This window comes from Rhinopithecus roxellana, chromosome 11 (genome assembly GCF_007565055.1).
Source record: "Rhinopithecus roxellana isolate Shanxi Qingling chromosome 11, ASM756505v1, whole genome shotgun sequence".
NCBI lineage: Eukaryota > Metazoa > Chordata > Mammalia > Primates > Cercopithecidae > Rhinopithecus > Rhinopithecus roxellana.
This window is the reverse complement of record NC_044559.1, coordinates 131,843,615-131,856,715: the sequence shown is the minus strand read 5'-3', so window position 1 is coordinate 131,856,715 and position 13,101 is coordinate 131,843,615. Positions and strand designations below refer to the sequence as shown.

General features: G+C 50.8%; 1 protein-coding gene across 17 annotated transcripts in view; it reads right to left on the bottom strand.

The window, feature by feature from the left end:
* The window catches only part of CAMK2G (calcium/calmodulin dependent protein kinase II gamma), a 63,464-nt gene that overhangs the window by 30,422 nt on the left and 19,941 nt on the right, over window positions 1-13,101 (bottom strand). For 16 of the 17 annotated variants that reach the window (XR_004059970.1, XR_004059971.1, XR_004059972.1 and 13 more), the window contains exons 4-12: window positions 11,081-11,135; window positions 10,147-10,212; window positions 7,154-7,226; window positions 6,905-7,007; window positions 6,378-6,461; window positions 5,830-5,924; window positions 5,064-5,186; window positions 625-708; window positions 339-381 (exon numbers count right to left, since the gene is read on the bottom strand). Coding sequence is in view for 14 of the 17 variants with exons in the window: in XM_030940270.1 (XP_030796130.1) it covers window positions 339-381; window positions 625-708; window positions 5,064-5,186; window positions 5,830-5,924; window positions 6,378-6,461; window positions 6,905-7,007; window positions 7,154-7,226; window positions 10,147-10,212; window positions 11,081-11,135 (726 nt within the window). In the remaining 3 variants the exon portion in view is untranslated. The remainder of the gene's footprint in view (window positions 1-338; window positions 382-624; window positions 709-5,063; window positions 5,187-5,829; window positions 5,925-6,377; window positions 6,462-6,904; window positions 7,008-7,153; window positions 7,227-10,146; window positions 10,213-11,080; window positions 11,136-13,101) is intronic. The other variant, XM_030940269.1, reaches the window with a different exon arrangement.

The following is a 13,101-nucleotide window of genomic DNA, read 5'->3' as shown; positions in this document are numbered from 1 at the left end:
CATTCTCCAAGATCCTAGAGTGGCTAAAATCTGTAAAGTGCTGAGAGTCTTCAGAGAGTTAAATAAGAATCCAGAGAAACAAGGTAGATAGTAAAGGTGGGCAGGCTACTCCTTGGGAAGTTCTAGGAAATAGAATTCACAAATGTGAGTCCAGCCCCTGAATCTCAGGAGCAGGACTCAGCAGCAGCAGCAGCAGCAGCCCCTCAAAACAGGATCCTCATTCGTCCTGGTCATTCGCCCAGGACGCCGAGGAAACCCAGCGGTGCCTGGGATGGCAACAGCCCATTCCTGACCCACTCACCTCGGCATAGTCAAAGTACACAGCTGGGAAAACATACCTGAGAAGTTCCTGGAGACAAGCATGGTTGTGAGGATGGCACCCTGGGGAAAGAGGAAGGTCCTGTGAATTCACTGAGACCCTAGAAAAGGGCAGGCTGGTCTTAGGCAAAGGCAGGTCCAGGATAGAGCCTGAAGACATCAGGCCTCTAGGCCCCCTCCCCCGTGACATGTACAACCTTCAGAGCCCAGCTCCAGCCAGGAGGGGAGCTTCCTTCTGCAATGGGGCAGGAGCCACACTGGTGCAAGGCATGTCAAGGAGGCTGGCAGCCCAGAAACGACACTCACCTTCAGTTTTCTCCGGGCGTTGAACTTGCGCAAACACTCCACAGTCTCCTGACGATGCATCATGGATGCCACCGTGGATCGTTGCTAGAAACCAAACAGACAGGCTGTGAGCCCCAGCCCAGATCCTCTGCCCCTCCCACAGTCCCTGCACCGACACCATGTCCAGGAAAGGGTCATGCACTCAGCCACCCCAGAGTTGCTCTGAAGATGAAATGAGGTCACAGATAACACTTTTAGAATAAAAGCACTACCCCAAACTCAAGGTTACAAAGGAAAACATGAATGTGAGAACGCCGTTAACTGATGCTAGACGGGCTGCTGAGAGAACGTCCTATTCTTCCTTGTGAAACAGAGGCTATGGAACAGGAGAGTACCCTGGGGGCTGTGATCCTCATTCAGTTACTCCTTAGGCAGCTGTTTACTGAGCACCTACTGTGTTCCAGATGCTCAGCAGTGAGAGAACGGCAGGGTTCCTGCTCTCTACAGAGGACGTTCCTTCCTTCCAAGAGCCCCTCTCAACACACCCCCAGCAAGGTCCTGAATGAAGCCGTGATCCCAGAAGCTAAGGATCGTCACCTTGAAGCATAAATTCTTTTCATCATACCGGATGGAATTTTTTTTTTTTTTTTTAAATGGAGTCTCGCTTTGTCGTTCAGGCTGGAGTGCAGTGACGTGATCTCGGCTCGCCGTAGCCTCCGCCTCCCAGGTTCTCCTGTCTTGGCCTTCGGAGTAGCTGGGATTACAGGCACATCCCACCACACCCAGCTAATTTTTGTATTTTTAGTAGAGATGGGGTTGGCCATGTTGGCCAGGCTGGTGGTCTTGAACTCCTGACTTCAAGTGATCCGCTCACTTCAGCCTCCCAGAGTGCTGGGATTACAGGTGTGAGCCACCGTGCCCGGCCTTTTTTGGATGGAAATTTGTCTTCAATGTATTTACTGCTAACTTCCTGGCCTCCTTAAACACAGTCCATGGGACATAGTCTACATTTCCTCGATGACTCAGTTGTCAATACCAGCATCAATTATTACGTAATTTCAGAATATAGTGATGTCCTCAGGGGCTCGAGATACACAGGACTGTAGAGGGTAGGGCCCGCAAAAATGACCCCAGAACAGAATACTTCCCCCATTCTTGGGTGCGTTTCAGGTTGCTTGCCCTCTCCCCTTGCTGTTGCTGTCTTCACCAGCCTGTCAGAAAAACAAATCCTGGCACCTGCAGCCAGGTACCCACAACACTATGGGGTCTCCTCGTGATCCTTTCCCTCACCGTTGGCCCACTCTTTCCAGGTCCGGAGGCAACACTCCCTACCTTCTCTACCTTCCCCAAGTCTCTCATTTTGCCTCCTCCTTGGTGTAAATTTCTCCAAAAGCAAAATGAGAGGTCATCAGCAAGAACCCCTTTCAACTCAGACTCCCACTCAGAAAGCCATTTTCACCTGCCTCCACCCTAACAGGAGTCTCAGGGGGATCATGCCTCATGCCTGGGGTGGACCCCTTGCCCTTGGCTCAGGAGCTCCCTCTCTTTTTCTGCTATCCAAACCTTTGCTTCCCCAATTAGCCAGGATCTTCAACCCTTTCCTCTGGACTAGATTCTTCTCTATAAATTATAGTTAAGCCTCTCCTTAAATAAAAAAAAATTTTTTTCTTTGAAACAGCATCTCACTCTGTTGCCCAGGCTAGAGTGCAGTAGCACAGTAATGGCTTATTGCAGCCTCCACCTCTCTAGGCTCAGGTGATCCTCTCATCTCAGCCTCCCAAGTAGCTAATTTTTAAAATTTTTTTGTAGAGATGGGGTTTTGCCATGTTGCCCAGGCTGGTCTCAAACCCCTGGGCTCAAGTGATCTACCCACCTTGGCCTCCCAAAGTGCTGGGGACTACAGGTGTGAGCCATCACTCCTTGCCAATATAATCTTTAAAAAGAATTTTTTTTTTTTAGAGGCAGAGTCTCCCTCTGTCACCCAGGCTGGAGTGCAGTGTCATGATCTTGGCTCAGTGCAACCTCCACCTCCTGGGTTCTAGTGATTCTCATGCCTCAGCCTCCCAAGTAGCTGGGATTATAGGTGTGCACCAACATACCCAGCTAATTTTTTGTATTTTTCATAGAGATGGGGTTTCACTATGTTGGCCAGGCTGGTCTCGAACTCCTGGCCTCAAGTGATCTGCCCGCCTTGGCCTCCCAAAGTGCTGGGATTACAGGTGTGAGCCTTACATTAAAAGCTCCCCCAGCCCATCCTAATCGAAGTAGCACCATTTATTTCCCACCTCACTACCTAGCTCCCATGCCCCTCCTCACCTTCACTCCCTCTTCGTCTCACTGAAAACAGGCTTCCATCTTTCTCTCCACTGTCTCAGTGAAATGATGAAACAATGGCATCTAATGGTCAGAGTGAGGGGATTCTTCCCCAACTTAATCAGGGACTCTTCTGCATCTGATTCCTGACGCTCCCTTACTGAGACCCCCTGTTTCTTAGTTTCTGGGTTTTCTGGAAGGTCTCACTCTCATTGTCCTTTGCTGGGCCCCATAACTCTCCTTGTCATTTAAATGCTGGTGTGTAGTGGCCGTCTCGTCTCTACTACAGCAATACAAGCTCACCGTTAAGAACTCAACCAGCATAGGGACAGGCCCATCTACAGCATAGGAAGAGGCTATTTCTACAGCCTCACTACCAACTGCACAGAAATGACTACAACCTGGATTTCCAATTTTTAGCTTCTTTTCTAATCTCTAGGACCATATTTCTAACCACCCACTGGATGTGTCTGGCTGGAGGTTGCCAGACACCATACTCAGTAGGCACAAAATGAAAACCATCATCTTGTCTCACAAACAAGCTCCTCTTCTGGTTTTCTTCTGGGTCAATGGGGGTACAACTCTCTGCTCAGGGACCAACTTGAAACCTGGCCGTTCCCACAGATCCCTCTCTTCTTTGCTCCCCCAAATCCAACTGGAGAGAATTAAATCCTTTATGTTCTCTCAAATATCTCTTGAATCTCAACACACTGCACCTTCCCCCATCCTGACCCTCCGCTGGGACCTCACCTGGTCTTGCTTAGACTATTATGACTATTAAAAAAGCCTCCTGAGCTCTCTGTCTCCAGCCCTTTTCTTTCAAAAATTTTCCATTCCCTTGTTTTTGTTTAAAGAGGTGGGGTCTGACCATCTTTCCCAGGCTGGAGTACAAACACTATTCACAGGTGCAATCATAGCTCATTGCAGCCTCAAACTCCTGGGCTTATGATCCTCCTGCCTCAGCATCCCCAGTAGCTGAGACTATAGGCACGTGCCACCGTGCCTGGCAATTCATTTTTTACACAACTTTCAAAGTGTTCTTAAATGCAAATTTCGTTCCTTCTTTAAAACCCTTAAATGATTCCCCTATGTTTTCAGAATAAAATCCAAACTCCTTAGGCAAAAACTTGTATGTCAGGGAATCTTTTGCCTCATTCTCTTGCATTCTGATATTTGCAGCCTCATCGACAACCAAACAACTCAACATTCCTTCAACTCACGACAGTTTCCCATAACCTCTTACCATGCTAAACACTGCAGGTTAACGTTCTGAGGACCTCGTTATTTGCCAAGAACCAGGACAGGGGTGTCACCTCCTCCATGCAGCCTTCAGTAACCCCACTACCTACTAGGAACAGTAGGAGCTCCTGTACTCCCACTAGATTCTTGTACATACTTGTCACATTGTAACATGATTGCCTGTTTGAGTGCCTGTCTCCCTAGATGATCTTTGGGGGCAGGGACCATGCCTCATTCATCTTTGTATATCCAGCACCCAGACGGTGACCAGCACCAAAGAGCTATTCAATAAACACAGAATGGACAGATAAACAATGCCTCGTGGTTGTCAAGATGCCTAACTTACCAAATCCTCTTCTTTGAAAGTAGACATTTCAGCTTGAAAGAATTGTGTATGAAAACAGAGTACGTCGACCCAAACTGATAGCCTTAGGGGACTCTCCTAGGACTTCAGCACAGAAGCTTTACGCCTCACCTTCTATGCTTTTAATGACTCAGAGAACCCTTCTGTTGATTTGTTGGGTCTTGGTCCCTGTTCCATTGGAGTTGAGATCTGAGTATGAACCCCAGCTTGGGAATTCACTTTGGGTTTTGCTAGCTGCTTTCTATCACCAGCTACCTGGAGTCTGCAAGGGTCAACCTGATCCCTCATCCAAGAACAGAACCAATCCCAGCCTGACAGCCATGAGTAGGGGAAAGAGGAGTAGCGGCCCGCCAGCCCCCATCAGCCTCCCGAGTCTCCCTGGTGACATTTATTGACCCTGGCCCTCAACAGTCCTCTGCCCGCCTGCTCAGTTCTTGCTTGGGGCCCAGAATTAATCTCTGCTGGTAAGAGGGAGGAGGTGGTACCGAGGGCACATGGAGGGCTGACACCCCTGAGCTCCTTGGCCACTGGCAAAGACACTTACACAGACCCACGGGTGCTTGAGAGCCTGGTCAGCCGTGATGCGCTTTGCTGGGTTTATGGTCAGCATCTGGTTGATCAAGTTCTTGGCTTCAGGAGTTACCGTGTCCCATTCTGGTGATGGGAACTAAGGAGCAGGAACAGGGAGAGGAGGAATATGATATTGGTGAACTTCACACCCTGAAACATTGGCTCTGTCTTCAACTCAGCTCCTGTAATTGGGATACTCTGTGGTACCTAAAGCTGTGACCAGCAGAGTTGGAGAAGCCGTGAGACTATCCCAGAACCTGTGTCAACTTAAAGACTGGGAAAGACAGACAGAATTGTCATGGTTAGAATACCAGAATATCAGATCAGAGCAGGAAGGGGACTCCAACATTCTCTGGTTTAAGCCCAGCTCTCTACTTAGGAGGGAATAGAGGCTCAGCAATGTGTCCAAGGTGCCACTGCAGTGGAGGGAGTCTCCAGGCCTTTTGTCCCTGTGTTACACAGCACACCAGTGAGGCTGCTCCATTCTTTGCAAGTAAAGATCAAAGGACTTCAGTGGGCTCCTCAGTTTTAGTTACAAAGAAGGCTGTGCAAAAGAAAGTTGCTCCCTGGGACATCGGGTGGCAAGAATTGGGCCCTGGATGCCCGTCCCTGGGTCCTCAAAGTCCCCTGACACCCCCTGTATCACGTGACACACTAAACAAGCCTGCTCCCTTGGACAAAGCCCGAGGAGTAGGACATCTGCCCTTCCTGGCCTGGCTGCCCGGCTCTCTGGTCCTTACATCATAGGCTCCAGCCTTGATCTGCTGATACAGCTTGTGCTGATCCTCATCCCAGAAGGGAGGATAGCCCACCAGGAGGATATACAGGATGACCCCTACGAGACAGAACACACAGGTCATGGGGGTCAGTCACCTACTTCCCTGAGGAACCAAGAAAAGCCATGCAGGGCTCAGAGCCACCTAGAAAGGCAGGGGCCATACCAGAGACAGAAGTGGATGCCAGCCAATAATGCTATGCTAACAGCCCCTCCTGCTATGCCTCACACTTCACGTCACCAAGTCACACCAGGGATTTCTTTAGGCACAACCCATCCTCTAGGGCTTGGGCAAATCCCTCTCCAAGAAGGATACAACGTCACCCCAGAAGCACTCAGGTAGGAGAGTGTGATGGGAACGGCCATCCCAGGGGCACTAGAGCAAACACCGTAATTTCACACACACCAGGCATGTATGTGTGACCCGCAAGGAATAGCGATGCCTCTTTCTTGCCACCATTGGAAGTTAAGGGCCCTTAACAGCGAAAAGCTGAGAGCGTGGAATGGGCTTACCGCAGGCCCAGATATCCACAGGTTTTCCATAGGGATCTTTCCTCAAGACCTCAGGGGACAAGTAACCTGGGGTTCCAGCAAAACCTGTAGCAGAAGAGAGGGCAGAGGCATACTGAACCCACTTTCTCTCTCGTTAAATCCACACCAATCATTTCCCCCAAGTCCCTCCAAGTCCCTTCTCATTCCTGCTGCTTTTGCTATATAAGCTCTCAGCACATGCGCAGCAAGAGGTGACAGGCTGGGCCTCTTGTAGTGCCTGGAGTCTGAACCAGAGGGCAAAGCCGTATGCCTACCAGGAACTCCAGCTCCTTCCCAGAGGCAGCAAGAAAGCAGTGCTGACAATAGCTAGACTTGCTGTACTGAGTCATGTAGGGCCAAGAGAGATCTCTGCACCCTCCCACCCTCTGCCAGTCTCTGAGGAGGCCAGGATCATTAAGGGTCCGGCTTCTAGTTCTAACAGAGGAAGGCAGATCAGGAAGAGGAGGAAGGGCCGGGGCTGCATTCTGGGAAGACAGGGTTACCCTTACCAAACCAAGCCTGCTGCTCTCCCTGTACTTCGATGGCTAGGCCAAAATCAGCCAGCTTGACAGCGGCACCCTTGCATTTACTCGCCAGCAGCAGGTTCTCAGGCTGCAGAAAGAACAGAGAGAACCTTGTGAGCACACACCCTTGCAGCCCAGAGGGAGCCTAGTTTGGACCTACGCAGTACCACTATCTGGCACCAGGTGGCGCCAACACTTCATGAGCAAAGGCAAGGAGGTGGGCCTGGGTAGTACCTTCAGGTCCCTGTGGACGATGTCATGCTGGTGAATGTGGTTAACACTCTCCAGAATCTGATGTATACAGTGGCTAAAAAAGCAGAAGGAAAAGAAATGTCAGTGCAGGGTTAAACCACCTCATCCACATCCACAACCACATGCTGCAGACTAAGGCATGTGACAAGGAGCCACGGATTCACAGAGAATCACTTAACAGCCACTGGAACCTTAGACTCTGCACATCATCTTGGTCAACCTATTTAAAGAAAGAGGAAACCAAGGCCCAGGTAGATTCAATGGTTTCTCTAGGATCACCGCTAGAATGGGTTCACCTCACCCCCTTTTGACTGGAAAGGTCTAACACAACCAATTCATTTCCAAGAGATCAGGAAACAGCCCAGAATGCTGAGGAAGATGAGACTATCCAACCCCTTCCTTCTTTTTCTTTCTCCATATAGTAACTTTGTTCTTGGAGAAAAGGCTTGTGCTGGTAACTTAGGAAGGAGAGTCCAACTAAACAACCTAAGCTACTTTGGGGGTGGGTGCACTCATTCATTTCCCTAAATGTTTATTGAGGGCCTAGGATATGAAGATGGACAAGACCCAACAGCTGCCCTGAGGTTTGGCACCCACTAAGGCTGCTAAAACAAGTACCTAGATACCTTTAAGAAACAATTTACTTGAGAGCTTCCAAACAGGGCACTTGAGGAGCACTTCTGATGATTTTGCATAGAGAAAAAAAACCAAAGTTACATTATTTTATTTATTATTTTATTTTTGAGAGAGGGTCTCACTCTGTTGCCTGGGTTAGAGTGCAATGTCGTGAACACAGCTCACTGCAGCCTTGACCTCCTGGGCTCAAGCAATCCTCCCACTTCAGCCTCCCCAGTAGCTGGGACCACAAGCATGAACCACCATGCCCAGCTAATTTTTGTATTTTTTTGTAGAGACAAGGTCTCACCATGTTGCCCAGGCTGGTCTTGAACTCCTGAGCTCAAGTGATCCACCCACCTTGGCCTCTCAGTGTTGGGATTACAGGTGTGAGCCACTGCGCCCAGCCACAGTCACACACGTAAATCAGACTGTCCACATTACAAACCATCCTGCCATCCCTGTCATCAAACTCCTGGCAGGGAGTGGGGGCAGTCTAGAGCAATGGTTTTCAACTGGGAATGAATTTGCCCCTCCACCCCCACCAGGGGACACTTGGCAATGCCTGGAGAAATTTCTGGTTGTCACAACTGGAGGAGGGATGCTCCCAGCATTTGGTGGGCAGAGGCCAAGGATGCTTCTAAATGTCTGTCACAATGCACAGGAGAGGCCTCACAGCAAGGAAGTACCTGGCCTAAAACGTTAGTAGCACCAAGGCTGAGGCACTTGGCCTACAGCATAGACCCCTGTCATCAGGTACTATCTGGTATACTGAGCACATCTGCAGAGCATCCCGGTGTATTGGGCTGGGTGGCCTGGACTTACTATTCCTGAAATCTGATGCTGGGGATCCCACAAGAACCAAGGGGTCGTACTGGGTCCCTGGGGGCTGAAACTCGGGCCTCTCCATAGGACACAGCCCAAGAGTGGGCCACAGAAACTTTAAGACTGAGCTATAGAGGCGAGTCTCCACAGAGATGTATAATTAGAACAGAGCCGGGCTAGCAGGGAGCGCCTTCTGGCCAAAAATGGCAAAAGTGCGAAGTGTCCCAGCAGAGCCAGGCCAAGCCCACTGGTACAGTCACCCCCCTCAGGGCCCCCTCCCTACAGCTCTCCCTCCTCCCCGCAGGCTCCCTGAGCCATCACTGCCTCCTCCGTCTCAGAGCCTGGTCCTCCCCTGCTGGCACTGGAATTCATCTCCCCACTTGAGAATTCTTCCCGAGGCTGAAGCATCTGAAGTTGATCAGCAAACATTGGCCTCTCAGGGTTGAGAAATTCGTGAGGAAGCTGCACTCCCCCACTCTACAGAGGCAGCCAGAGCTGCCACATAAGCCAGATAAGCTGCAGGCAGGATGATCAAAACCAGGTTGTAGGGACATCACCCTCAGAGAAAAGCGAGGCTGGGGCAAGAGCCAAGGCGGGAAAGGCAGGCTGAACAGGCGCCTCAGAGTGTGGGTGAGGGAGGTACCAGGGATTCCAGGGAGGGCAGAGGCTGAGGCATGTGGCCGGGGAATGGTCCTCAAGTTGGAGGAGCCCCACGGCAAGGCCGGTTGTGGTGGTCTAGGGACAAGGTGACAAAGGCTGAAAGTTCCCCTGGGCTCTCTGGTTGGATTATTACCTAGAACTCTCCACTCCCTCAGGATAGAAATCATGTTTTCTGCACCTCTGGATCATGCCAGAGCCTCAGCACAGTGACTTGAGAACACTAGAATTTGTCAAAGGACAGAAAAGGGCAGAGGGGGACATTGGGCATGGTGGCGAGTATACAGTAGTGCAAAAAGAAGTATTTCTGGGGTCACAGGGTTAAGGAGACTTGGAAAAGCTTTGTCGAACATTCATCTGGAAGTGATTTTTTGGGTGTGAGGGGAGGGGGACGTAGTCTCGCTCTATTACGCAGGCTGGAGTGCAATGGCATGATCTTAGCTCACTGCAACCTTCACCTTGCAGGTGCAAGTGATTCTCCTGCCTCAGCTGCCCAAGTAGCTGGGATTACAGGCACACGCCACCACACCCAGCTAATTTTTTTGTATTTTTAGTAGAGACAGGGTTTCACTATGTTGGCCAGGCTGGTCTCGAACTCCTGACCTCAAGTGATCCAACTGCTTCGGCCTCCCAAAGTGCTGGGATTACAGGCATGAGCCACTGCGCCTGGTTAGGAAGTGCTGAATTTTTAACTTCTAATATCACCCACAGTATGCAGCCCTAGCCCAGGTCAGCAGAATCTTTCTCCAGACAAGGGCTATTCTTATCTTCCCCAAAGACTATTCAAACAGGCACAATGCTGACCCCCAAAGGTGGCCAAAACTTACTTCAGTCTTAAACTCCAGAGCTACACTTGAACTCTCAGGCCCTCATCCTACCTGGCATCTGCTTCACTGTAGTACTCTCTGGCCACAATGTCTTCAAACAGCTCCCCGCCAGTAACACTGCAACCAATGGGAAGAAGAGGGTCAGAGGTGGAAAGGGTCCCTTGACCAACCCCAACGTCCACGAAGAAACAGGGTCACCCTGTAGAATGGCTTTCAGAGAAATCCCAACACCCCATGCATTTCATGTGAGAGCTCAGAACACACTCGATCCTTCAGTGACACCCAGATTCTCCTTGAGGTATCATGGGCCCTCCCTCCCTTCTGGACATTTCTTTTTCCAAAATCCACAGATTCACTAATAGGCAGAGATGAAGATACAGGGATCTAAGAGAAAACAGTCAACCTACCCCAAAAGTCACAGCTTTGAGACCAACATAAACACTAAAATATCACTGCCCAGGAAGGACAGAGCTACTACTGAAGTTGAAGAGTAATGAGACCAATGACACAGACTCAACCCTGAGAATCCTGGAGAGGAGTGTCCAGGAGGTGAAGAGCCACTTTTAAGACATTAAACCACAACCAGCGTGGAGGAGAGACCCATTCCAATGGAGCCTGGTTTCCGACTAATGAAAGCCACCTCTGATTTCTCAGGATTTTTAAGGTCATGCAAAGAGCTGTATTTTATTTCTTCACTACGGACAGCACACTGAGAAACAAGACAAAGGCATCTGCGCAAGGTGTGCTGCTGAACAGAAGTGCGAGAGGAACGCTGTCCTGGGATTCAGAGCCCTGGGGGGGACGCTGGGGGAACATGGAGACCCCCTTGGTGGGGGCAGTAATCTGCCCCAGTCAAATCCTTTCTCTCGGACAAAGGAGGGGGCCCAGGGCAGAGGCTGGAGAGCCTGTTTAGGCCTCTTCCTGAGCCTTCATTTTGAGCCAGCTGGAGGGAAAGGCCCCCACACCCTCAGAAAGTGGCACTTACAGGTCAAACACGAGGTAGTGAAACCCTTCTTCAGAAATACTGTCATGGAGGCGCACTGCAAGAGAGGAGATGGGGACAGAGATTAACAGAGAGAAAACTCGGAAATCCTGGGCTTCTCCTCCTCAGTAGCCCCGCCCCTGCCCCATCCTGTCAGGCTCACGGGGCTCTCCAGAAGGAGCAGCGTGGGGAAGTGGCGACATGCCCAGTGCCCCCCAGTGCAAAGCTACACAGCCTGGGAGCCAGTCTGGCGCTCTGGTTGCCACCTCAGACTCAGGCAAGAGAGAAAAGCTTCATGGCTAAGAAGTCAAGATGGAGAGAAGCCGGAACCTTCCCAGAGGGCTGGTCTCCGAGAAGGTGGTCCTGGGATATGATGCACGATGGTGAGATGCAGCGTGAGGAGCACCTAGCAATGTTGACGGCAGGGGACAACAACGACCAGATGGGAAAGCCAGAGAGCTCTTCCAGAGCAGTAAATGGGAGCAGAACTAAGGGGAGGGGAAGAAGGTGGAAAGGCAGAGCTCAGCAGGAAGGCACGTGGTGCAGGATAATGGATGGCGAGCCTGGAAGGCCACGCACACATTCAGGCAATGACGACAATAACAGTTTATTAAGTGCTTTCTATGCCAGGCCTTGTGCTAGGCTCTTGCATACATTACTGATTCTGCAAGCATTTATTGAGTGCCTACTGTGTGCTGGACCCCATGCTAGGTAGTGGGATTCAGGAGGAACAGACACAGTGCCTGCCTTTGAGGAGGTTATTATTCCTTTCGACCACCTGAGATGAATGTTATTGCCATTCTATAGATGAGGGCACCAGAGGCTCAGGGACATAAAGTCTCTTGACAAAGGCCAAAGAGCTTCTAAGTGGTGGGTCAAGATGTGAATCCAGTGCTACCTGACCCCAAAGACTGTGGTCTACACCACTGCTTCCCGTAAGAAATGTGGGGCAGCCCCCATATCCAGACAACAAAGCCCTGGCATCCAAAGAAAGGCCACTTACAAATGTCCCTAAAGCAGCATCGCAGACAGGTCCGGGAGGGCGCCGCAGGAAGAAGACTCGGGCGACGCACCAGCTGCGAGAAAAGGCTGGCAGGCGGAATCCCTCCCGGCTCCCCGCCTCCAAAGCTCTTGGGCAAAAAACCAACCTGAAGTCTTCTGAGGTCTCCTCTTCAAGTTTCTGCCCACAAAGCCACCTCTGGGTTAAATGCCAACCCCTGAGCATCATTCTAATGCAGACACAACTCCGCTTTGGCTGACTGTCCTGTCCCTCCCCTCACCTGAACTCTCTTGATGGGGAACCTCTGTTCCAAAGGCCTCCCTTGGTTTGACCTTTGCTCCAAGCCTTGGCAGTTACAGCCGTACCTCATGGAGCACTTCAGGAATGGCCTGACACCAAACTAACTGGTTCAGTGCTGGGAGACAAAGAAATGGCCATGTCTCTTCCTGGGTGGGCCCTGGCTGCTTCCGTTTCCAGTGTCACACGTTTCCTCAGGGCTGAGGTGCTTCCCTTTGTCCCCTCCCCACAAAGCAAGATCATTCAGAAAGCAAAATATACAACCCAGCCGGCGCAGTCCCGAGGCACTGACCACCACTATAGCCCCCTTGTTCTCCTCCCTTGATGACTGAGGACTCCGAAGCCTGCCAGGGCTGGAGCCAGGGCCTCAAGACTGTTTTCACCTCCCATTACCTACACTACCTGATCTGATCTAGTGACTCAACCCCAAAAATCCCATCCCAATCTCAGTATTTCTGCGAAGGCGGGTGATACTTCCAATATTCCTCCTCCTTAAAACATTCTCTCCTGGGTAAACAAGATGCTTCCCTAGGCCTGCAGATGACAGAGGGGGCTTTTAGGACAGGAGGAAGGAGCCAGCGCCAGGTCCCTGCCTTCCTCCCATAAAAACTAGCCTGGGCACACTCCATGTACACTCCATCAAGTGCTCTAGAAGTCCTGCCACTGCCTCCGTCCCACTCACTTGCGCACCTCTGGTCTAAGTCGGTGCCTCATGCTGAGTCTCGCT